We start from the raw sequence: 27151 nt of genomic DNA on the forward strand, positions 1-27151 counted from the left end.
AATATTCAACTAACAAGTAATTTCTATTCCAATGGGGTTTTCCAATAACTTTAGAAGTAGGTGAAATTCACCATGGCTAGTCAGGCCCTACATGAGCTGGCTGCTTCCATCCTTTGACCACCATTCAGAATCACCACTTGGCTTTAAATCCATTCTGGTTTTCTGTCTTCAATGGCCCACTTCCTTTTTCTTATATACGTCAAGCTCCCTCCAGTCTCTATGCCTTTACATTTTCAGTTTCCTTTACCGCAGTTTCTTTCCTTCAGATAATCAACGTGGCTGGCTGCTAGTTAACAAGCAGCTCCTTCCCTCAGAACCATACAAGTTGTTCTGAAATCTCAATGAATTTCAGCTTCCTGCACTTTTAAGTTCTCCAACAAGCAACCTGCATGAATGGGTTAGTCAAGGCAAGGGGGGCAATCTCCTGATGGTAGGATTAATTTAAATTGCTGGACAGAATCAAATGGCAAAGATTGCACACAGGATAGATTGGACTCCCTAGATTCTGCTTGGAAGAATATATGCTATTAGGCTTATTAGGCACTCAAACCTAACTCATGCAAATAAATGCAAGTGTGCCCATTCAGTGTATCTAGCCAGTAGAAATATCTTGATTAACACTCATTTCCCTGAAGAAAAATTATTTCTAGCACATTATACACTAATTAATAAACTTTCTTATACTGATTGAAGTTACAAATGGTGCTCCTCTGAAGTGGATTTTCCATTAAGGTCCTTCAAATGCTAACTAGCTCTCCTTGGAGTGTTAGTTGTAATTAGTGTACTTGAATATTAATCAACCATCCCTAAGGGGTAGATAAAATTAACAAATATTTACTCCTGTCCACATACACTCACATATATCATATTCTCTATTCTGATGTGCATTATAGGAAACATAGCAGTTAGGAATCAATCACGCATCCATAAAGCCAAACCATGAGAATTCTTTACTCTCCACTACTCCCAAACCAATTCTGAGTAATCAACATGAGAATAAAAAATTAGTTTATTACTGGGACTAAAAGTGCCATTCCCTTTCCTCCATCGATAGAAATAATGGGTTTGAAGAAATTGTTTCTGGAACCTCCCATTATAACTTGAAATGTATTTGTTTTACAGAAACAAGGCCAGTCTTGATTTGGCTTAAAATGGATCTGCTGGCATTGCATTTTTGGATCTTTATGGGTTAAATAGGCATTGAAGCTTACCTGAATAACTACAATGAAACCCAAATTATGTCTTCCCTTTTTCTTTTCCTGGTCTTTCAAGTACATGTATTGCACACAAGTATAAGCAGCAGTGTGGAATTTACTGACAATTTTGCTTTAAGATAAAAAGAAGAGAGAGTCTAACATCAAATATTCCAACATTAACTCTCAAAATTCTCATGAGACATTCCTCTTCTTTCTGGTCTATCTTTCATGTGATCCAACCGAGAGCCTCCCCTCCTCTTCCCTTCCTCAGACAGTGTCCACTCCCTTCTGATTCTGTCCCTTCTCTTCCAAGAGCAAAAGGTTCCCTTTTTTCTCACATCATAATACCCCACAGTTTTCTCTGAATCCTGGATGCCAACTGATAGGCCAGACCCCAAGGCCTGAGCCTCCACTATTAGTGAATTTATCAAAACAGCAAATATAGGTCTTTTCCTCTGGAGGATTTGTACATCAGCAATCTAGAAAAAAAATTCCCCACATTTTATATCTGTCCTTATAAAAAAAAAATAGATTCAGTTCCAAACATCTTACAAACACATTTTTGGGACACAATTTCTTCTAATTTATAGACTTCTTGACTAATGGAATTAGAAAAAAAATGCTCATTAATTTTGGATTTTCTTCAAATATAATGGATGTGGCTTCTTATGATGATATTTGTTGTGTAACAAAAAGGTACAAGCTGTTCTGAGTCAATACACACTAATCTACAGCTATTTGTGTACAGAGTATTAACCTAAGAACAAATATCTAAAAGTAATTGGGAGATCATAATAAGCTTCCTAAAATAACTTTGTAGGGAAAAAAATGAAAAATTTGATTCTAGTAATCGGCTCTTCAACAGATGTAATCTGTCTCTCTGCATTCTTTTAGTGTTTTAGTGATGATATTTTCTAGGAAGAAAATCAGGACTGAGGTCATTTGCAATTTTGCAATAATGTTGGTTTAGGCTATGTTGGAATTCCTAAGGCATTTCCATAATTTATGAGAAAAATACTTAAGATTAATTTAAAGTAGTACTGTCCTAGAAAAATATCCGCCTTATCCCTTAGTAGCATTAGCCCTGCAAACAGGCAGAGAACAGAGACCATCTATATATACTATGTAAAGGGGCAGTACAGAGTCCTAATTTCCTATATATCTCATCTACTGCCATTACCTGAATCTTTCTTCAGGGGTATGAGAAAAGAATATAAATTCTCTAGGAAAAAAAAATTGTTAAAATGTTCATCATATTATATCTCAAGGGAATGGAGGAAGAGCCTTCATTAAGAAAAGCTTGTAACTCGAATAATGAGATCTTGACCCAAAGAGAAAGAATTTGAATGCTGTAGTAAAAAAACCAACCAGATTAGAATTCAGGAATTTTGAGTTCTGATGCTAGTTCTGATACTGTCTTGCTAATAGATTCTGGGCAACTCATTTAATTATTGGCAAACACAATTTCTCCAACTGTGAAATGGGAATAGTATCAATAGTCCCTCCCACTTTTCAGCATTATGTTAAGAATAGAAAAATGCGTTTATTGCCTCAAAAAATTAAAAGTGCTATAATATACTATTACTATTAATAAACAGGATGATAGAATTAGGATCAGGAAAATAATAGGAAAAGCAGAAGAAAGGCCCATGTTAGGTTAGCTAGTGTTAATCCCAAACATTGATAATATAGGATGAAGGTGCAAAGAAAAGAAACTTTCAAAGTAATCTACTCCAAGACAGATTGAATGTCCCGCCAGGAGGTTGAGGAAAGCCGTGCATCACCTGAACCTTACTTTTACCTAGAACTGGCTGAGATCATAATATAAGAGTAAACTAAGTGAGTGGGAAGGCATAAATGAACAACAACAACAAAAGTTAGGGCATCCAAAATTGTAGATCCTATTTACTTGTATTTCAAAGTCAAATTGAAATAATGTCAAGGAAGGAAGTTCAAGAGCTAATTTGGGTATTTAAAAAAGCTTTTCTTTGCTATGTATTTTTAGAGTTTTCAGGAGGTTGCTTTGAATGTGCTGTAACATCATGTGTGTCAATATATCTTCACAATTTACTGAAGGAGATGTTTAATCTGAGAAAACTGACAGATTTTAAGTGTCGTAAAACCTCGGTTGTGATCATTCTGGGCAAAACACTTCTTTTAGAATCACTCAAATTCTGTCATCTGGTTATTTACAAATCCACACAGTGAGAGCTGGCCATAAATGTTCAGGGTTTTGTAATAATAAAATTATTGCCTCAAGAAAGCATGAAATAAGTTGCAATGATTTTGACCTTTGACCTGCAAGTCTATGATATCCATCCTTCAAAAGTTGCCTTGCCCATGAGGAGACAGTTGCTGATTTTTATAAAAGATTTCCTAAATTTTCTCTATTACTATAGTTCCCGTAATTAGTCTAAGATTTAGATTTAATTTAAAGGACACTCCTGAGACATAATGGAACATTCCCCATTTTTGTCTGGTTCTCAACTCATCATATGTTACATTCAAAGATAGAGGCAGAAACAGAAAAGAAAATAATAAAAAAGAAATAACCCAGTTTCCTTCCATTTCTCTTTTCTGTCTTCCATGCCAAAGGAAGGTTCCAGGGAAGATATAATATAGGGAGAATAGACTAGTCAGGTCACTTTGGGTTTTACATGTCAAAACCCAAATCTAATTAGTTCAGGCAAAAGGGAAATTTATTGAAAGATCACCTGGTTACTTTAGGTAAAGGGAAAACAAACCACTAGGAAGGGCAGGAGGGGGAGCAGTTGAGCTCCAGGAAACAGATTAATCAAAGGCTACATGTCTTCCACGTCCTTCACTTTGCCTGTCAACTTCCTCCTGGTCGAAGTCCCCTGCAGATGAGCCATCTTCTCATGGAGGAAGTATGATCATCGAGAGCAAACAAGTTTAATGTCTTACACCACCTATAATTTCAAAAGTCTTGTGTAATGACTTGTTTCAGACAGTAAAATCATGGGGAAAAGATCATGATTGGCTCAGCTTGGGTCAAGCACCCTTCATCTTGGCACAATGACCAGAGGGCAAGGTGACATAAGAACCAGGCAAGTGCTGATGGTTCCCTCCCTATGTTTGGAGTGGTTCCTGAAGGAAAGCCAGTGGAAAGGAGTCATTCCCTGTAAGCAGGGGAGGGTAGAGAGCATTGCTGAAAAGACTAATCAATACATATTCATTATAAAGAACAAATCAGGAATATCTGGGGGATAATATTATTTGTTGAGAAATAAACAGGTCTTCCTTAGACACTTAGAAAATTATACCTCTTATTTCTGCCCACTTCTAATTATTCTGGTAGTAATGTTGGCGGATTTCACACCATGCAGCCTCCAATTATAAAAAGGATTGTGTTCTTAAAATTGACTTGTAAGGGATTTGAACCTGACAAGACATGGAATCAATGCTACTAGTGGTATTTTGGGGGGTCAGTTTATAAAAGTAGAATATAATATGCTTAAGTTTTTATAGTAACAGTCCATTTCGATGTCACCAAACATTCACTGGAGTATCTTTCTAAAGACCCTGCTTTCCACACACCATGGAATACATTTCATCTCTTCGGGGACATCAGGCCACCAGATCATGATTGAGTAAGGGAAGTTAGGAAAGGGAACTCTGCTGGGATTTCCAGGCACTCTCTGCATCTGATGCGGTATGATGCAGAGAACATGGAATAAAAGTCTGACAACTGATGTTCTAGACTAAGGGACTGCTACTTGCTGTGAGACTTCAGAAGACAGGCCCTGGCTTTTTACATCTTAATATGATGGCGGTGGTGGTGGTGGTGGTGGTGGTGGTGGTGTGTGTGTGTGTGTGTGTTAGGAGGAAGTTGGAATGCTGTTTACATTCAAAGCTATCTTTTAAAGTTCTTTCAACCCTTGTACCGAAGTACAATTACAGAAGTAACTGATAAAATGCACTTTTCTTATAGCACTATGGCTACTCAAGGGAAGACAGCTCTCTGAGCTAATAGTTGCTTATTCTCAATAATTTCGTGTTATTTCTAAAAATCTGGTGATTACCTTATAAGTTATCTATGTATTTTTTCCCTCAAAGTAGTTTCTATTATTTGAGGAAGAAATAGAAATAAACAACTAAGAAAATTAAATAGACAGATGGACAGTAAATGTGGGGAACAAATTGAAAAATCTTATATCATTTGGGGGTGTGATAAGCCATAAACATACTTCAAGAGAATCCTTCCTCGTGAACTGTGGGTTTACATGAAATTCATGGTTTTGGAAAAACTTTACATTAATTTTTATTAATAATTTTAGAAGTTTTCTAATACAAAGATAATGAATTTTTGTGAATTGAATGTAACATGTATACACTGAAGGTAAGATTGTTTACTTTTTTAAGAGAAGAATTTGAAAATTCAAAAGCCATGATTTTAGTGCAATTGACTTGTAATGTCCAAGGGGTTGGTTTGGAGCAAGGTTCCAATTTTGTAATGAAAAGAATTTTTTTTCCAGTAAGTGTTGAGAAACTAAGGAAATTAGGTAAGTAAACACTTTTTTCCCTTGTTGTTACATTTGAATATCATAGGATAGAAATAACAAAATTATCATTTTAAGCCAAAAAATGTTATAAGTTTTTTTTTTCTTCTTCATATAAACGATATAAAATTGCCACTGTTGCTACTGCCTGGAGAATTTGAGTATACAATTGCTCCTTTACATCAAATGTTCTTAATAAAACCAAAATTTAAGAAGAAAGAAATAAAATGGTATCACCTCATCTAAGGGGAGTTTGCTAAAGATATGTAAAGAGAAGAGATACTGTGATTTTACACAAGGGAGACAAGTAAAACAGACCAACTGTAGGGCAGCAAATCAAAGAAGAAAGTAGGTCAGCGAGCCCCATGGCAATACAATGAATTGCTGTTATTTAAAGGGATGGTCAGAGAGTTAAGCTGCCTGTGAACAAGAATGCCTACGAGAACAATGGTAAATGAACAGAAAAGCAGGGTCAGAGCAAAACAGTTGCAAGGCTCAGAGTGTGAACTGCATGTCCTTGGGTTGGGCAGAGGATGAAACAGCAGAACAATGTCATCATTCAGAAGCTTCCTGGCGGCCAGCAAGCTGCATAATGAGAAGCAAACTGAGCTGAGGCCCTCCACAGACAAAGTGGAGGAAAACAGCCTCAGGACATGGAGAGAAGTGAGCAGAATGGAGGGCTGGATGTGAACTAGCAACTCCTCTGGATTAGCACTTTCCAATAAAAGAAAATTCTAAGTAACAAGAGAGGACTGGAGAGTCCACACCACTTAAACCCATTTGTTGTAAAAGCTGTATATTCCCCCAGGGATTAATTACCTGTGTTTGGGGATCAGAGCGACCTTCTGTACTGGGGCAAGTACAGTTTATCTCGTTTCCATCTCTAAGTCTTACTACACATTGTCTTGAATTGTAATGACTAAGTGAGTCTAGCCTGGTAATCTAAAAAAGTACAGGAGACTGAGAAGAACGAAGTAACTTGAGATCAAGAACACTCTACTTTTTCTGTCACCAGTTTTTACAGTTGGTGTCTACACCAATTTGTCACATCTAATGACAGATGGAGGAGAAGTTCACTCATCTGAAAAAAAAAATTGACTAGGTTGAAAATTATTTATACTTTGGGAAATATGAGATGAATAAGAAATAGGAAAGTGAGATTGAAGTCAGTCATTTCTTCAGTTAAACTGAGCATCCGTGCTATTAAGGCATCATTGCAGGAGTGAAGACCTTTCAGAATGATTTAAACAGGAAAATAAAATATCTTTCAGGAAATGTGAAAGCTTCCTCAAGAAATGTGGTTCAAAGTGTTATGTGAAAGTAGTCTTCGTGGTTGAAAACTTTTTGTCAGCTGTGTTTCCTTGTCTAGGTTCAGGGATTAGGAGTATAGAGTTGGGTTTCATCTCAATCACAGTTTTGTCAGGTATAACGTCCTGCTTTATTTCTGAAAATTTTCCTTGCTTTGAAGTCTATTCAGTCCGAAAGTGTAATCAAACCAACATGAGTTCACTCCTGGGTGAGTTACAGATACACCAGGTGGAGTTGTCCCACAAAGTCAACTTTATTTTTGCAGCAAATAAGGAGATCACAGGGAATAACTTCCAAAGCCATGACTCCCTGAACAAGGTGAATGGGTTCCTTTTATTTAGGGTTAGGGAAAATACTGAAAAAGAGGAGCCTGGTCACCATATGTAGAGGCAGCCATAAGGTTGTATATGTGCCTTAAGGAAACATGCCTGTACGTACGTTGTATGTTGTATGTCATATAAATGAGGCTTGTGCTCCTCCTTGGGCAGAGATTTTAGTATTATAACGAGGTAAGTGTAATTGTCGGTCATTCTCAAGGTCACTCCTCGATCCTCTGTGCAGGCCCAAGTGTGGTTATGCCCAAACTGGTCTGGGTGGTCTGGGTCACCGGAGATCTTGTCAGGGCAGTTGCTCGCACACAAGGGGCAATTTCACTTTCCATTTGCCTGAATTTAGAGATAGGCTGGAAAAGAGTTTAAAGAAAATTATGGGACAAAGGTGGGTGAGTACAACAGGTGGGCAGTAAAGATCAGGTCTTGGAGTCTAGCTGGCGAAAGAGTAATATAGCTACTCCTGCTTTCTTTGATTAATGTCAACAAAATATGTTTTCTCCACCCATTTATACTTTTAATCTGTATATATCTTTATATTTAAAGAAATTTATTTTTTTTTAAAGATTTTATTTATTTATTTATTTGAGAGAGAGTCCGCAAGTGAGGTAGGGAGGGGCAGAAGGAGAGAGAGAAGCAAAGTCCCCACTGAGCAGGGAGCCCGATGCAGGGCTTGATCCCGGGACCCTGAGATCATGACCTGAGCTGAAGGCAGATGCTTAACTGACTGAGCCACCCAGGTACCCTGGTTTAAAGACATTTTTTATACACAATCTGTAGTTTGGGTCTTATGTTCATAAATACCATGCTTTCTATTTGTCGCCCTGTTCTTTGTCTCTGTTTTTGTCTTTCACTCTTTCTTTGCCTTTTGTAGTTTCAATGTAGCATCTTGTATCACTCCATTTTCTTTCTTTTCTTTGACTATTGGTAATACTTTAAAAAAAAAATTTAATGGTTGCCCTAGAATTTGCAATATACGTTTACAAGTCTACTTTTTTAAAAAAGATTTTATTTATTTATTCATGAGCGACACAGAGAGGGAGAGGCAGAAATATAGGCAGAGGGAGAAGCAGGCTCCCCTCAAGGAGCCCGATACAGGACTTGATCCCGGACCCAGGATCATGACCTGAGCTGAAGGCAGATGCTCAATCGCTGAGCCCCCCGGGTGTCCCTCCAAGTCTACTTTCAGATAACACTATACCACTTCACAGTGTGAATACCTTATAATAATCAATACAATTGATTATTAATAATAATAAATACAATAATACAATACAATAATCTTATTCTCTCTTGTACCTTATATCATCACTGTCATTCATTTCACTGATATATAAGCATGCTTAAACATATATACCTAACATATATACATAAGCATTCATAATTGAATACATTGTTGCTATTATTATTTTGGAACATCTGCTGTTAGATTAATTAAGAAGTTAACGGTTTTTATTTTACTTTCATTTATTCTTTCATTGATGATCTCCTTTCGTTGTGTAGATCCATGTTGCTGATCTATGTTACTTTCCTTGAATCTAAAGAATTTCAGACTTTCTTGCAAGGCAGATCTACTGGCAACAAATTCACTCAATTATTTTTTGTCTGAGAAGGTCTTCATTCCTCCTTCACTTTGGAAGGATAATTTTACAGGGAACAGGATTATAGATTGCTAGGTTTTTTTCCCATCAACATTTTAAGTATTACTCTTCACTCCTCTCCTGCATAGTTTCAGAGGAGAAGTTGGATGTGATTCTTACCTCTGTTCCACTCCAGGCAAGGTGTTTTTTTTTCCCCCTCCCTCTGGCTTCTTTCAGTGTTCTCTTTCTGTCCTCCCCCCCCCCTACCCCCCGTGCCTTTTTTTCCTGTAGTTTGAATATTATATACCTAAGTGTAGTGTTTTGGGCATTTATCTTGCTTGGAATTCTCAGCGCTTCCTGGATCTATGGTTTGGTATCTGATGTTAATTAGAAAGAAGTTCTCAAATCATTTTGACTTCAAATATTGCCTCTGTCTTTTTCTCTTTTTTCTCACTCTGGTATTCCCATTACCTCTATGTTACACCTTTTGTAGTTGTCCCACAGCTCTTGCATATTTTTTGTATTTTTCTCTTTGCTTTTCAGTTTTGGAATTTTCTACTGTCATCTCTTCAAGCTCAGAGGTTCTTTCCCCATCCGTGTGCAGTCTGCTAACAAGCCTGTCAAAGACGTTCTTCATTTTTGTTACAGTGTTTTTGATTGCCAGGGTTTCTTTTTTATTCTTCCGTAGAATTTCCATTTCTCTGCTTATATTATCCATCTGTTCTTACAGATTATCCATTTTTTCCCATTAAAACCCTTAGGATATTAATTATTTTTTTTAAAGATTTTATTTATTTATTAACGAGAGACACAGAGAGAATGGCAGAGACATAGGCAGAGGGAGAAGCAGGCTCCCTGCGGGGAGCTTGATGTAGGACTCCATCCCAGGACCCTGGAGTCACAGCCCGAGCCAATGGCAGGTGCTCAACTACTGAGCCACCCAGGCGTCCCTTAATTATGGTTTAAGACACAATTGCTGGTGTGATAATTCTGACATTCCTGTTACATCTGACTTTGGTTCTGGTGGTTGTTCAATCTCTTCAAACTGTGTTTTTTTGCCTATAGTTGCCTTGTAATTTTTGTGGAAAGGTAAATATGCTTTTACTTGGTAAAAGCAACTGTGGTAAACAGATCATCTTTAGTAATGTGGTGGTAAGGGGTGGGGAGGAAGTGTCCTATGGTCTCTGAGAAGGTCTTGGCCTTTTAGCGAGCCTGTTCCTGTGGACCGTAAACCTCACCAGTGCTTCTCAGTCCTCCTTCTCCCCACTTAGGTGGGATAGGATGGCTATAGGGGGTGAAATTCGATATTTCTCTCCCCGCCCCAGGTAGGGTTAGTCTTTAATATAATACCAGAAGGTTAGGCTCTGGTAAAAACCTCCTGAAGCCGACCTTGTTAAGAATAGAATGCTCTGATTTTTAAAATGGCCACTATCTCCTTTACTTTTTCAAAAGCATGAAGAGATTTTTCTCTGATTTTTATTGTGAGAACAGAGTAGAGCTCCTGGAGGTAAAATACACAAAACTGTGAGGGCCCCAAACAGCTGCCTTCCCACCCCTGGAGTTTTTCATCTGTCTTGTCCACACTGAGCCTTCAGCCATTCATCAGTTATAGTTCCGGTTTTCCTACCCTGGCACTGATTTCCGCATGGGTTTCTGCTCTAGCAAACTATGTTCCTCTGTATCCACCTTTCTCTATTTCTATATTTTGGAAGTGGTTTGCTCTGTGACCTTGCTTTTCTAGTAGATCTAAGTTGTTGATTTTTTTCAGCTTGTTTAGCTTTTTACTTTTCAGAATAGAGTGGTGACGTCTAAGCTCTTGCAGCTTGGACCACAGAGTGAGTCTCTGAAAATGCTTTGAAACTCAGATCATGTTGCTCCTCTACTCAAACAAAAACACCAAAAATATCTGTCAGTAGCTTCCCAGGATAACAGCCAAAATGCTTATAACGTCCCCTGAGGTCCCACATTGTCAGCTCCTTCTGCTCCCTGCCTGAGTTCATCTCTCTGAGCTCACCTCCTCCTACTGCCTCGTTCCTGACACGTCAGGCTCGTTGCTGTCCTTTGACCAGGGCAGACATGCCTCAGACAAAGCCTTTACAATTCTTGTTCCATTTGCCTGGGACAGTCTTCTAGGTAACTCCACAACTCATTCCTACCTTCTTTAAGGCCGGTCAGGGTCATTTCTCCTTGTGAGGAAGCTCTTTTGTTCTCACAAGGTTTCTCAGTGAGATTAGAATCAGAGCTGGATGATTTGGTTCGGGGCATATATTGGCATCAGGCTATGGTGGCCTATAGAGACACTGCTTCAACAGAAAACTGCCCTGCCTGGAAGACAGAACCTTCTAAAATGCCAGCACAGGACATCCTCCAATGGGCATGCTTAAAAAAACCCAGACAGCATTAGCTTCTGTGGCTGTAAATGCAACTCCCCTTTCGTTACTTTATTTTTAGTGCTTTCAAGGCTAACCACTGACTCCTGCTGATTGATGCATTCTTTATTTTGGACATGCTATTGTGTTCAATCAATGGCAGTCAAGTCTTGCAAGCTAGGGAGCCCTTCTGTCCCTTTCTAAAGTGAAATTGCTCAACACATTTAGCTCCATTATATGTAGGCTTAAAAATTTAACTCTATTTCTGAGTTCATAGGGAATGCATTAGCTTAGAAGCAAAAAGGGGTATTAGAAGGGCACTTGACTGTAGAGGGCAAAAGAGGCACTCAGTCTATCAAAGTGATTCTCTTCCTAGGCTGAGCACAGGATTCTCGCAAAAGCCTGGCTCCTACCTCATACTTACTGACAAAGAGGTGGGCACTTTGCATTTTAAAACTAAGCTGCTCTCCAAAGACAGTATTTGAATTCACACTTCTAGCAAACAGTATGTAAGTATACCTCCTCCCCTACCTTCTCCTTCATATTTGCTGCTAAATCTTTTACCTAGGGTTTGCTCTTGGGCAAGAGCTCTGGTGAAATATGTCATAGTAAAAATATACTTAAGTTATATAATACTTGCAAATGGTTATGAATATCACATAAACACGCTGCCCCTGTTTCTGTGTATGGCGAAGAGAGAAGCATATCATACATTTACTCTCTCCAGGAAAAAGCTTCCCCAAGTGATAGGGTATTACATGAAGTGACCACGTGTTGATTTGTAGTTTATGTTAACTGACCGGTCACCATATTAGAGCAGAGACCGACTGTGCTGTGTGTACGTAATTTACTTCAGATAAAGTAGAAAGGGATAGATTTAGAGTGAGTTGAGGACATGATAATGTGTTTAGCTTTGAAATGAAATCAATATGTCTCTTGATCTCTGTGACCCTAAGTGTATTAACGTATAGCTATGCATTATAAATGAATGACAAGAAGATTAAACAAAATACATGTGAAAGCATTTTGGGAAATGGAAAGCACATTTTCAGTCTGAGAGATGATGGGCCCCGCTGTACCATATTATAGGTTACATTACATCCCTCAAGTATATCTAGCACGGATGAGTATTTTGATAAGATTTGAAGGGTCAACTCACAAGGAACCATTAGAAAATCATCTTTCTAGGGCCACTGAAATCACTCTTTGGTACATAGGAGGCCTTCAGAAAATGAATGGCTGTTAATTGTATTTTGCAAATAGTTTTTTTTTTTTTTATCTAGAACTCAGACTTGCTGTTTCCCTTACTCTATCCAGTGTATTGCTCAGTAAATAGCCCTCCAAATTAATATCTCCCAAGTTGGAGCTCTTTTTTTCCCATATCAGCACTCTCCAAATGTATTATCTGTAGTACTAGTATGAAACATATATTCACAGAGTTAACTTCATTTACGTATACATCATCACCCCTTGACCTACATCCTCTTCTGACCTGTAGTTGTGTCTCTCCTGTGCTCAACACACGGTAGGGGCTTTATTACTTCCTGATATTTAACTCATATTGCTTGATGACTACTATGTCTCACCTCCCAGACTAGACCATGATGTGTTTTCTATGTCTTCCAGAGTCCTGTCTTAGGTTTGAGCACAGCAGAGAGAAAAAGTGCTTTTCTGATACGCTGAACATTATTTGGAACTTGGTTCTATTCTGGGAATGTTCCTGGGTGAGATTAAATTCTATATCTTTCCAATTCCAGATTCTGTTAAAAACAGTAACAGCTACAACAACAAAAGACTGACAAGTTACATCTAAAACTATCAGCCACGTTAAGTTCTTTCAAGGAACGTGATACTAAAAAAAGGCCCTTATGACCTGGTCGCCTGATTTTCCTTCAGGTTTTAACTTGGGAAAAGGTCAATGACTTGGCAAGATTGAGTCCTGGTGACCCAGATGAAGAGCCCCCAGTAGGAATTAGGGGCCAAGATTTGTATCCCAGCTTAGCCAAAGGCTGCTGTGTGAATTTAAGCAAATCACTTTGCTATCTGAAATTGCTCCTTCATCTTGAAGCTAAAGAGATTAGATCAGGATTCATATTCACAATTATTTGTGGGTCAGAGACCCCTCTGAGATTTTGCTGAAAACTATGGGCCTTTTTCCCCAAAAAAGCACAAATACGTCTATAAATAGAATGCCAAGAGGGTCAGAGGCTCTGTAAAATCCACCCACATATTCCCTAGCGGACTTTAGAATGATTTTCAAGGTCTAAAGTATGTGGTTGAAAAAAAAAAAAAAAAGAATCCATTTGCATTTGTTGCTCCCAGTGTGAATTAGTTTTAAAATGTGTATTTGAGCCATTTATGTCATTCGAAGTCATAATTACTTTTTTGTAATTTCAAGTACCTACAGCAAGAGCAAATTTTTCAGTAGAAAAAAAAGATCTCTTTTGTGGATTAATAGCATCTCAGGGTCAGCGAGGTGGTTAGTCCCTCCTGCTACACAGTGCAGGCCTCCTTCTATGACCCATCTCAGAGACAGACGTGTAGCTGAGACTTGAACCCATGTGGTGATGAGGGCTCACTCACGTTTATTGCTGGGCAAAGAGTTTCAGAATTGTCTTGTCTTTTTTGAGTTAAATCTGCCCTCCCCACGTAAATGTCTGCTATTGACCCTATTTCTGCCCTCAGGAGCCACATAAATTTTAATTCTTTTTCCAGTCTGTTAGGAATTCAATGGCAGCCTCTTTTGTCCTCTGTTAATTTTCTCTATGCCAGACATTCCAGTTTCAAGTACAATTGTTCTAGAAAAGTGACTTCATAAGACTACTTTTAATCTCAATTTCCTTCTTCAATGGAACTCTTGAAACAGCCCATAATTAGGCAGCATATTCCAGAAAAGGTCAGACAAACACATGGTTGGGCAGTAATTCCTTAAACTGCTGACTGCTGTGAGAAGTGCTGCCCACGCCACCAAGAGCCTGGTCCCTAAACAGGTGACTCTGCTGGGTCATGTTGGAATTGTGGTCACCTGAAACTCCTTTATCATCCATGGCGCTGCCCTCATTCTCCGTTGTTTTAGAAGCAAAGTCACCTTCCTAAACACAAACCCCCTGCTCACCTGCACCTTACCCACATCAGCCTCTTCCCAGCTCTCGCACAGCTTTTGGAAAGCTAGTTTTGTCTCTTATCATGCCTTCTTTCCCTCCAAGTGCTGTGTTATCTACCAATGTAAATGAGGCTGCCTCCCCCCTCCCCCCCCAAATTAATTGATAAACATATTGACCGGTAGTTGCCAAATACAATCTTCCCTCTGTGGATTCATTATTCATGATTCTTCACTCAGTCACTTCACAGCTTCATCCAACTGCGTGATCTGCAGAATGGAGAAGAGTGGGAAGATTATGTCCTGTTGGGGCAACATTAATTTCTTTCCTTTTCTTCTTTTTTTTTTTTTCTTTTTTTTTTTTACCTTTTCTTCTTTTATTCAGTCTAGTTTCCTTTCCTCAAACTCTGTTGCTTTTTTTTTTTTTTTTTCATTTCTTCATGTGTTTCTATTGCACATCTTGGTCTTATATTTGTTTCCTTTTCCCGTGTTCCTTGGCTACAGGGGATGAAGCTCCGTTGTGTTCTTTGGGATCTCTGCCCTCTGCCTGTGTGCCGGGCTGGCTGAGTTGGCTGGTCCCAGGAGACTCTCTGCTGTGTGCTGGTGGGAGTCAGTCCCCTGCAGGCAAAGTGTTTAAATACATGCCTGTAGCATTCAGCAGGGGAGGAGACTCTGAGGATTTTCTCAAACCCCCCAGACCCAGTTATTTTCTTCCAACTCCACAATTGCATTAATATTAAATGGAAGTCCAAAGAAAATATAGGCACAAATTTATGTGTGTTTGGACATAGGAGGAGGGCATGGGGAGACAGAAATTATCAGATAATCCTCACAGACCTCACACTGTGATTTTACTACTATTTCATCTGTAACCAAACAATATTACTGATAGGAAAAAAAGATTGAAAACGCAAAGTAACCGACTGTCCATTAGCCAATGGAAAGATGACATGAATGTAAATTGCTTTGAGAACCAAAGAATGTGTGGGTCTGCAGAGATGTTCATGTTACCAACTCCTGTCTCATCAAATCTTTCACCTAGAAATAGTTACTGTCATACTTGAAAAAAGCTAAGGAAGACATCTTCCAAGGTTTGCCCAAGTGAGTGATTTTACTTTTAAAAAGCTTTCCTCATTTAAATGTGTGACCATTATTGGGTTATAAAATAGATTAAATGTGGGTCAGGATAAGCATGTAGGCCTATACTCAAGTAAGGGAAGTAGTTAACGGTTTAGTAACTTGGTCTTTTTGGTTACCATATTTTCATAATGCTTGAGCCCCTCAAATAAACAAATCAATGTTGCCATTAAGTTACTAACTCTAATTTAAATAAAACTGTCTTAAACACAATTTTATTACTTTGTAGTTACCTTGTGGATGAAAGGGATGAGCTCTGGAGGTCATAGAACCCTCCCCAATTGAGAGAGGTACAGACAATTTCAGCTTAGGAGAGTGACAGGTGGCTGAATGATTATTGTGCTTTAATATGTCAGAGGGAATCCCAACATTGTCTAAGCAAGGTTTATAGGTACTGCAAACCTATAACAAGTCCTAGAGAATGACAGGAAAATATTCGTCAATATCCAAAAAGGCTAAAGGTGAACATGAGTTAGGGTCTCATACTGAGGAAATACGATGTGTCATAACTTATCTTAAAACTACACCATCCTTATGACCTTGAACAAATCCCTTACCGTCTTCAAGTCTAAATTTTACCATCCAGGTATTTCTGTCATAGGTTTAGTGAGGTCTAGTACTAAGACTCTAGCAGAGTCACTGATTGGGTACTTACTGAATAAATGAGCTCCCTTACCTTCTCAACATTTAGATCTCCCCCTCCCATGCTGTTATTTATAATAATATAAAATAAATTCCATTTGTTAACAATAAATGTCTCTCTACAGTTTTGGGTCAACAGGAATTGTGAGTGATCTGTGCTTGTGGATGAAATCAAAGTATTTAAATATTATTACAACTGATCAAATATTTTTGCAAGATAATCCACCAAGCCCAAGGATGTCATTCTTTGCCAAACAGCACTCTGAGGCTTGCTGACTGCAGTACATGCAAATCTACACTTTTTTTTGAGTTTCTTTGTTTCATAACAAACATGAGCAGTGACTTCCTTTCATTCATCAATTCTAACTGGAATATTTTTCAGGGACACTTAGAAAAATCTCATAAACCCATTTTCTAAAATACAAAATTTTTCATGTTCAGTAGCAATGCGTGGAGTGTCCACTGGGATGGTGTTTTTACAGAACAGACCCAAGTGAAACAGAAGGTGATTTTGTAGATTTTGAGTATGGTTGTGGTAGTTGCCTTCTGGTTTATACTCCCAAATGTGAAATTTTGAAAAAGAATAGGCCAAAGACACATACAAACTTACTTATTATTGTATCAGTCATTTGCTCAATCAGTATGAGGGAGTGCATACCGTCTGGCCAGGTATTGTGCCCGGGACCCCGAACTGAAAGTGTATAATTTCGGCATTCCATTAATTGTTTATGGCATTTAAGGTAAAGTATCTGCCACAAATTTAGTAAGGATGATGGAATGCCCAGTTTGGTTCCCACACTCATGATATTGGTGAGGTTCAATGTTTCATGGATGAAACATTTGCTCCAATGAGAAAGATATGTAAACAAATCAGTTCTATAAGGCAATTGATACAAGACAAAGTGATCCAAGAGCAGTAGGGAAACATGAGAAAAACCTAGCCAAGTCCGCTTGGGGAACTAGAAGAGCCTTCACAGAGGAGCAAGCTGAGGCGGAGACATGAGTAGGGGATGATGGGGTGGGTGAGTAGGAAGCTACTTGGCAGTGAGAAGAGAAAGAGAAGAGCATGGAGGCTTGAAGGAGCCTGGAGCGATCAAGGAATGTGCGGGAGTAGGTTGGTGTCCTTCACTCCTAACCCATAAATAACCGTGGAAGGGGAAGCAGGAAGGCCTGGGACAGTAGGGAGGGCCCAGATCTACAAGCCTGTGTGGCCGGCAGAGGTGTGCCAGGGTTTTGCCTCTCTGTGGGCTGTGGGGGAAGTTACTGAAGAATTTTGTATACAGAAGTTTCGTAATCAAATGAATATGTTCTTATTCCCGAAGGAGACTAACAATATTGTGATTCTTTTGTTGTTTACAAGTTACAGGCATGGCACACACACCCCTTTGTTCCTAGGGGTTTCTTCAGTGGTTCTCGTTGTAATGGAATTCAGGGATGCCAAAAGAAATATTTGAACTAAATGATATATCAGAATTATGATAAGAGCCTGTGAGCACATTTTTAGTTAACAGGTTTTTAATAGGCTGTGATGCAATTCTTAATGGAGAAGATTTAATTATAAAGGAAGCCCGTCTCCAATGGAAATTTGGCTGGGTGTGTTTTTATTTCTCCTTGAATTAAAAGGTTTATATAGGGTTAGATGGTTGAAATTCTTGGAGAAAACACGTATACACCAGGGCAAACTTTCCACTCACTTTCTTTATTTCTTGCAGCAAAGCACTGAATCTGCTAGAAATAAATTTCACTTATATAGAGCATAATTTTTTATAATTTCAGGGGTTAAGCATCTGAAAGGCCAGAATGAATCAGCATTCCCTGAAGAAGAAGAAGGTGTAAACGAAAGAGAGGAGCAGTGGGAACATTAATTACGGGTCTGCAGCAAGAAGGCTTCTTGGGAATAACTGAACTATTAACTTTCTGAATATCCCATGGAAGGCCACTGCTTGACTTCCAGAAGCATTCTCCACCTCTGCTCTCCACACTCATACAGTAGTAATACACCTCCTGGGAAGCTCTCCTTGATTGAACTTTAGAACTAAGTACAGATTGTGCGAAATTACTTCCAATTAAAGAATAAACATTTATTTTATGGTGATTTTTCTTTTTAATGATATCTGCGTAGACATTTGCAAACATGTGAGTGTTCTAACTTTAATAACTGCCCAGCTTAATCCCTGATGTCCTACTGATGTGGTCTGCCTTCTAAGGTCAAATGTAAATAGCTTCACTTTAAGAGTAAAAAAATAAATATTAAATACATTTAGACATGAGTGTGTGTCTGGGTTTAACTTACAGAGGAATGTTTAATGAAACTTTTAAGTTAAGATTGGCATTTATCATGTTTCTGTATACAGAACGGTACGTGGTATTTATTTCAAAATGATGAAGAAATGTCCAATTTCATGATTCAAAAGATTGTAATATAATGGTCTTTAGATATTGAACATCCGTTTCCTTCCAACATGCTAATGGTTAAAGGACTGCAAAATTCTCATTTTTCTGAGCTGTGAGAGAGATATTTGCCAGCATCTCCACTAGGTATTATGAAACAAAAATGCTAAATCTAAAATAAAATATGCCCAAATCTCCCCTTCCACTTTTTTGGCTATTACTTGAAATGCGAGCTATTTCCTATTGCATTTTAAGAAATCATTAGAATTTTATAAATCTATTATTATCAAATAAGAAATTTCATTATTCCATGCATATAGTTATTCATTAATTCAATAACTATTTTTAATGAGTTTACCTCCACCAAACGACTTTTTTTCGGGTTATAAAAATAAAGGAAAGATAATTTCTCATCCTTACAACTGGCAGAGAAGATAAAGCATCAGCATAAAGCAGGTTTTCCAGGACAGTACACACATATTTATTGAAGAGGACTTTTGGTTTTTAAAGTTCTGGCTTTGGGCAGCCCGGGTGGCTCAGAGGTTTAGGGCCACCTTTGGGCCAGGGCGTGATCTTGGAGATTCGGAATTGAGTCCCACATCAGGCTCCCTGCATGGAGCCTGCTTCTCCCTCTGCCTATGTCTCTGTGTCTCTCATGAATTTATTTATAAAATCTTTGAAAAAAAAAAGTTCTGGCCTCCAGGACAATACTAATTGTTTTTTAAAGATTTTTATTTACTTATTTAATTTAGAGCTCGTGCATGAGCAGGGGGAGGGGCCGAGGGGGACGAAGAGAGAAAGAATCTCAAGCAGACTCTGTGCTGGGTGTGGAGACTGATGCAGGGCTCCATCTCACAACCCTGAGATCATGACCTGAGTGGAAAGCAAGAGGGGGTCAATTTAGCTGACTGAGCCACCGAGGCATTCCATTAATTGTTTATGGCATTTAAGGTAAAGTATCTGCCACAAATTTAGTAAGGATGATGGAATGCCCAGTTTGGTTCCCACACTCATGATATTGGTGAGGTTCAATGTTTCATGGATGAAAAAAATGAAAATATTTCTCAGAAGTCAGTAAAGAGGGAAATTAAGACTGGAAGGAAAAAATGTGAAATCCACTGTGGAATGTTATATCAAGATTCAAAGAAGTAAAACTATCGTTTTTATCTTTAATGCAAGCTTTATAATATAGAGATTAAGAGAAATATGTGAATCAGACAATGCATTAGAGATAACAATCATTTTTCTTAGTATCTTTTCCTCAAGAAAATAAATGCAAAACTCATGGATAAGTAGTATCACCAAGTATGAATGAGTACTCTGGTTCCAAGGGTCTTTCCTCCTTCATGTCCTCCTTTTCTTCCTTCCTTCCTTCCTTCCTTCCTTCCTTCCTTCCTTCCTTCCTTCCTTCGTTCCTTCCTCCCTTCTTTCCTTCCTCTCCTCCTCCCCACCCCACTCCTAGCCTTTTATGGTTTTTTTTGTTGTTGTTTTTAAGCCAGTTTCAGTCAATACTTTCTGGAGTTTCTAGATCACCTGCTGTGACTATTTGATTTCCTAAATTTCTTTCTACTTAAAACATGATTAAGGCACAGATTTGTTTTACATGATTTTTTAATTATTTGTGTTTGGAAAACATTCTGATAGCACTTGAGATTATTTGAGATACCCAAGGTGCTAAAAAATAAAGTTTGCTCTTCTCTTTCCTTGAACACACTTTCAATTTTTTTCTTTTCTTTCTTTCTTTCTTTCTTTCTTTCTTTCTTTCTTTCTTTCTTTCTTTCTTTCTTTCTTTCTTTTTTTGGATTCAGACAAAAGAAACCAAAGCTTTTGCTGACTTTGTAACATCATTTGGGTAAATAAATAGCATGGCTTCTGGATTCTTCTGTTCTCTATTAAAAACACAAAAATATAAAAATTAAAAGCATAAGTTTTCCTTAGGAAATGTTGCTTTATTCCATTCTGTTCTCTACTCTCAAAACAGAGATTACAATTAAAAGCATAAGTTTTCCTTGGGAAATATGTTGACTTTCTCAGAAATCTGAAGGAAGCCAGCTGAGATAATGGCTTTTCAGTTTCCTTTTCACACAATTATAGTTTACAACAAATTTTTTTCAAGAAGACAACTTGGCTTCAGTTTGGCTGAATGGTTAAAGAAACTTTCTGAACAAAACAAAACAAAAACTTTATCTTTCTCAGACACATTTATAATATAATAGTTAGTAGATGAGCTTTGAGTCGCTTCAGCTTGGGTTCAAATTCAACCTCATTCAAATTTTAGACTCAGTTACTCCATTTGTAAAATGGGTACCACCATACTTACCCCTATGGGTTACTGTAGAAATTAAATAAGATACATTAAAATGCTTGGTCTAGCTTAACGAGCATTTAATAACTGGTGCCTATTATTATGATCAGGGTGGGAAAGGACCTGATGCTATCTATCCAAGCCTTACCCAAAACACGATCCTCTTCAACATCACAGACCAGTGGTTGATCCCCTCCCTTCTTTAATAACACCAGCTGAACCCCAAACCCAGCCACAGAGCTCTGTTCTCTGTGTGAACTCTTTTTCCTGTCCTTCACCTCCTTGATCACAGCCATTCAACCCTGTGATGTCATCTCATACATGGCCTCATCTCTATGTAAAAGACCACCAGGTCCTCCCAACCTTTCTCATCATCCTGGCCACTTGCTATGGATCCTCTTTAATTGTGTATACCGAATCTAAGAAAGGTTATGTCAGGTAGATATGTTGGGTTTTTTCCCTAATCTCCCTAAACATGAGAAACCGAAGCATAGAGTGTGTCAGGGCAGAGCAGAATTCTAGGCCAGGGTTCTTTCTACTAGACAGTAATATTGTAAGCCTCTTTTCTTCCCAGAGTGGGCCAGGGTAAGGGTCTTTATAAAAAACAAAATTCTGAGACTTTTTCTGTTCTTAAAAGTGTTTTCACCATCCATTTTAAATTTTAATTCAGTTATGGCAATGTTTTCTACATTGTGGAAACTGATTATTTTGTGTCGGTAAGGGACAAATTACTTTTATTTTTATATTTATAAATTGTCATAATACATATTAGAAAAGACACTATTGGTGCTCCAAACCCATGATTTTATAGCTATTATTGCTTACGATGAGAAGTAGGCAAAGGAGAGAACTCAAAGGAGCCTGGGAATTTGAGGAAAAACACTGGAGAAAGCAAACTAAAATGGTTTTGGATTTATCTTCATTTTTTGTTTCTTACTGTACAAATAGGACTTAGCATCTTTTCCCTTTTGTGTTATGTTTAGTAACAAGGACCCTAATGTGAAGGAATGAGCACAGTGAACCCTAGAAGTATATGTCACTAGGATGAGAATCTTAGAAGGAGAAGAATATTAGAATATGTTTGGCAAATGATTCATCATCATTATTCAGAACAAGTATTTGACAGCAAATAATAGAAAACCCTGCAAACAATAGCATACAGGCTTATTTATGTCATGCGATTAAACATCCAGGACTAAAATTGTGGCTCAAGACTCCAATGGGCATACAGACACTTTTCATCTTCCTTAATATTCTCAAAAGTTGTAACTTCATGCTCCCAAGAGAGCTGCTGCTCCAGGCATCCAATCTGTTCTGAGCAAAAAGAATAGTGGGAAGAGAAAGGCAAAGAATGTAGCAGAGAAGCAAAGCTATCTCAGAGCCCCCCAACTACTGTCTTATGGACCAGAGCTGTGCCACAAGACCAGCCCTTGATGCAAAGGAGTTGGAGAAAGTAAATATTTTAAATGTTTATTTATTTATTTTGAGAGAGAGTGTGTGTGCACGTGCACATGCATGCAGTGGGGAGGGGCAGAGGGAGAAGGAGAGAGAATCTCAAGCCGACTCCCTGCTGAGCATGGAGCCTGATGTGGAGCTCGGTCTCACCCCTTGCCCCTGCCCCGAGATATGACCTGAGCAGAGAAATCAAGAGCCAAACATTTAACTGATTGAGTCACCCAGGTGCCCCAAAAGTATTTTAAACCAGGAACCTTGTGACCTTCCAACTCAGTCAAGGTTCTCTTTGTAAGTTTTGAAGTGACCATCATATCAGCTGAGCAACGAGCAATATCTGCTTCCCAAATGAACAAAATTCAGGGAATTTCTTCTTCCCTGGGGTATCCAAAGGAAGTATAGACTATTCAATACATGTCGAAGAGTTAAAAATATTAATACTTACTAGGTATTTTTGCTACTTAAAGTGCATAAATTAGGTTAGTGTTTATGATAGGTGGTAGTTAGATAGGAAAATTCAGATGCCCTGAATTATTCTACAGTATTTTTCCTGGGATAATTTGGTGTCCATTATAAAAGGATGTTCTAGAAACAAGAGACCAATATTCTAGTTTATTATTCAGTAAATACATATGAATGAATGCTGAGGACACAGGTATTACTAAGATAGTTAAAGTCCTCAAATCCATGGATGTGTATTCTAGTGTTTGAAGACTGCTCATATTCATGTGAATTAATACGTAAATTATTATTAATAATAAATAAATGAAATCATGCCACATAGTGATACATTCCGGAAGGAAATAGAATGAGGTGATATGGTGGGGTGCCTGGGTGGCTGACTCCGTTAGACATCTGACTCTTGATTTCGGCTCAGGTCATGATCTTAGAGTTGTGAGATCGAGCCCTATGTTGGGCTCCCCACTCAGCGTGGAGTCTGCTTCAGATTCTCTCTCCCTCTGCCTCTGCTCTTCCCCACCCTTGTGCTTACATGCCCATGTGCACTGCTCACTCGCTCTCTCTCTCAAAATAAGTAAATAAAATCTTTAAGGAAAAAAAAAGAATGAGATGATGTTGGCACAGGATGGCATCTCCTCGTTGATCATAGCTGTGTGACATTGGGGAAACCCTTCAATCGAAATGGGCTCCAGTTTTCTGAAGAGTCAAATATAGTGATACAAGTAGGTGAATCAGAGGATCCTAGGAGGCTCCTTCCCACTCAGATCTGTGTCTCCCCTCTGATTCTCTTTCAGGAACTGCAGACACGCAGCAAAGGAGAAAAGAAGAGACAGGAATAGACAGAAAAGAGCAGCATTAAGAGAGAATGGAATCAGAAGAGGAAGGGGTATCTCTGTATGGTTGTATGACAGTCAACAGGACAAAATTGTTGTCATTAAGAAATATACACCCATATGTACGTATGTATTTAGCAACGTTAGCATTGTAACCAATTATATTTTCTGTCTTTTAAAACTTCCCCTTAGAAGATGATCTAAAAAAATGGTGATCATTTTTTCATTTGTGGTTGTGGTAGTGTTTTCCTTAAGATTTAAATGTCCTTGCAAGAAAAATTTCCTCCTACAAATCACTAATTGGATAATTTACTCTATCCTAGCACTCAGGCTTTGTTGCTATTAAGTCGCATACCAGATTTTTCCCTTTACAGAGATTTATGTGACATGGTATGAAATTCTCTGGAACTTTTCCACGGGGTTCTGGAATAGTTTGTTGTTTTACTTTTCTCCACCAGGTGCAAAATGGGTTGATAACAACCAGAAGCTGACTTGTCAGTGCTGTTGTGCTCCAGTGGGAGCTTGGAAAAATACCAACACAAAACCACCACCACCACCACCACCAGCGTCACCTCCACCTGCATCATTGTGTGTTATTTTCTCCCTCTTGGATCGCCTTCTGAAGCACTTTAGATATTTGATGCATAAATATTGACACGTTTTTCAGAAAATTTTCCTTTGTTTTATTTATTTTTCTGATTATTTATGCTATTCTATGTGCCAAGTTCTTCCTTTTGGTTTTATTTTTTCTCTACTACTAAAAGGGAGATCTTGAATTTGGGTAACTTTTAAGTGATTCATTTTTAGTTTTTCTAAGTCTGGAATCTGAGCCTTCCTTTACAATAGAGAAGCTTTCAAATACATTTCCTTTTTTCTTTTCAAATTTCATAATATTTATTTACTCTTCTGTTTCTTTTTCAAATCCATTGGTCTTGATTCAATTTAGTTCCACAAATACCTATTGATAATTTACTACACACTGACCATATTTCAGTTCTAAAAATGTAAAGGGTATTATTGTTGCTCCCCTCCTGCCAGTTAATATCAGTTCAGTTCTTTATAATTAATAAAGTGGCCTCATCTATGTTTCTCAGTTAATAATCACATTAAATATATATGACAGTTAGGATTCAGTTTATAGATCAGAGAACTGGAGTCCAAGGAAAATAAATGGCCCTAAACGAATTAATAATCCAGCAAACCCTTTTACTAGCTGATGTTCTTTTTGAGAAATTGTGATACTTTTTAGGATGGCAAAGCCCGTCTTCCTTAGAAACCAGAGCTTTTTGCATTTTCTTAGAGTGTCTTGTAGACTGCATTCTACATTTCAGACCTAAAAGCACGAGGTGGGAAGGGGTGGGGCGGGTGGGCGGGAATAATTTTGTTAGAGGTGCTGGAATGGAAAGAAGCACCTGAGTTCTACTTCAATTCTTTGATATTGACCTCAAACTAAAATGACCTTTGTCCAATAAAAGAGGCAAATTTGAAACTCCTTTTAAACTACGTGACTCACTTAAAAATATTTTTCATATGTAAATCTGTGCTTTAAAAAAACAATCTTTAATATTTAAAAAGTAGGAGAGAATTACTGAGTTTATGCCACTGTTGGGTACAATCTTTTCTTAAAGAAAAAGGCAGCGATCTTTTTAAGTTTCTATTCCTTGATTTATAATAAATTGAAAAATCATCTTACAAATTGCTATTTTTTGTTATGGCCTTCCCCTTTCTCTACACCCCTGTCCCCAGGATCTGAAGAATACTAATTTTTACTTACCACTCCCAGATTTGTATTACCCAAAAAGTAAAAATAATATAAACAAGCATAATTACCATAGACTTAAATGCATAATTGTGAAATAAAGTATGGCTCTTATGGCATTAGAAAACAGTATGTTACTTAATGAGGAACCACAGAGAACATTCTAACTGCTGCTCTCCTCAAGCTAACTGAGAAATCAATTTATTGATATTTCAAAATCCCTTTCTTTTCTCAAGAGTAACGATAGGGTTCAGGACCCACCACTGCAAAAACACGGCACCTTGGCACAGTGAATATTGTCAGCTGAAGGAGTTTGAGAAAATGGCAGAAGCAGGAAGGTCAGCTTCCCTCTGCCCTTCTCCCTGAAATGGGCCATAGAACCCTCACGTGAGAAGTGCTTTATGCCCAAAAGAGAGGAGCACCCTTGTCTCTGAAGACAAAGGGACTCAAAGGAGAATCCAAACAAGCACTTATCCTCTCTAAGTTCCCCCAGTTTACTGCACCGACCTCATACTCCTTAACTCATCTTGGTCTTCCACGACCGACCCCATTCTTCCTCAACCCTAGCACAAACCACTCAGATCTGTTTCTTTGGATCTTCATTTCTTGATGAGGGCTCCCATGTCATGTGAAACTTATATTAAGTAAATCTGTATGCTTTTTTCCCTATTATTCTGTCTTTGTCAGTTTAACTTTTCAGACCCAGCCAGAAACCTTTTATGGCTCCTACAGTAGCAAAGGCATAGCATGGGCTTAATATGAATCAAAATGATGGGATGATAAGAACCTAAAAAAAAAAAAAAAAGCTCATAGCTGATTGACCATCTCTCTAATAATTGCAGGAGAATATCTTCTCTTTCTTCTTTATTTTTTAAAGAGACTGGCATTGCCGAGGCACTATCGTAGATGGGCAGGTTACGTGACACTTCCCTGCAGCATAAATTCTGTGGATGTTTCTCTAATCATACTAATTACATTACCAGATGTTCTCATCTTTCTTCTTTTGCCTTAATGGGACATGAATTTCCTATTTTGAAATTGCCACTTATGCGTTATATTTGTCAAGTGTTTTAAACACTATCTGGTCCTTTATTTGCTTTTGAAAACACTCAAGTGGTCTAAAACTTGAACTTGACGTGAAGGCCAGGGATGACCGGGGTAGGGGTTATACTGTTAATTATACTTCTACTAACTATACTGTACTAGCGCAGTTATCTTGGACTTTCACAGGATGCCAGGCTTGAGCTATCTATTTTCATTGTCACTATAAATAGAGTTTTCATAGGAAGCAGTTCACTGGAACAAGTTATTTCGCTGGAACCCATTGCTAGCTAAATGAGATTCTTAAAAATAATTCTTAAGAGTATGGGCAGAGAAGTATTAGAAATTAGACATTGTCATCATAAACTACCAAAAGCTGGGTTGGTAGAAGATAATCTAATGCAATGTTCTGGGGGAAAATAATTGCCAAAATCAATAAATTTTGATTTAAACTATAAATAAATTTGAATGCTTTTCTCCTTTTAATGAATTACTGTTTACAAATCTTTTTTCTTTCATTGTGTAATGTGGAGTTAAAATATTTTTTTCTGTTAAGGAATATAATTATATATATATATATATATGAGTGTGCGTGTGCAGAATTTATACATATGTGTGTATACATGCATATGTACACATATGTATATACAAAATACATGTGTACAAATGCATATGTATAAGGTAACTGCTGAAATAAGAAAGGAAACCTTTTATTTTTTTATTGTTATTA

At 38.0% G+C, this 27151-nt stretch overlaps 1 protein-coding gene across 6 annotated transcripts in view; it reads left to right on the forward strand.

Moving 5' to 3' along the window:
* PPP1R1C (protein phosphatase 1 regulatory inhibitor subunit 1C) overlaps window positions 1-26860 on the forward strand; it is a 121093-nt gene extending 94233 nt beyond the window's left edge. For 3 of the 6 annotated variants that reach the window (XM_041773236.1, XM_041773231.1, XM_041773232.1), the window contains one exon: window positions 17958-18451. In XM_041773236.1, coding sequence (XP_041629170.1) covers window positions 17958-17972 — 15 coding nt within the window. In that variant the 3' untranslated portion in view covers window positions 17973-18451. Of the gene's footprint in view, window positions 1-17957; window positions 18452-23582 lie in introns of those variants that run through there. The other 3 variants (XM_041773235.1, XM_041773233.1, XR_005990574.1) reach the window with 2 other exon arrangements.
* Window positions 26861-27151: the final 291 nt, after the last annotated feature.

The sequence above is a fragment of the Vulpes lagopus genome, chromosome 11, assembly GCF_018345385.1.
Source record: "Vulpes lagopus strain Blue_001 chromosome 11, ASM1834538v1, whole genome shotgun sequence".
In the NCBI taxonomy this organism is placed as follows: domain Eukaryota; kingdom Metazoa; phylum Chordata; class Mammalia; order Carnivora; family Canidae; genus Vulpes; species Vulpes lagopus.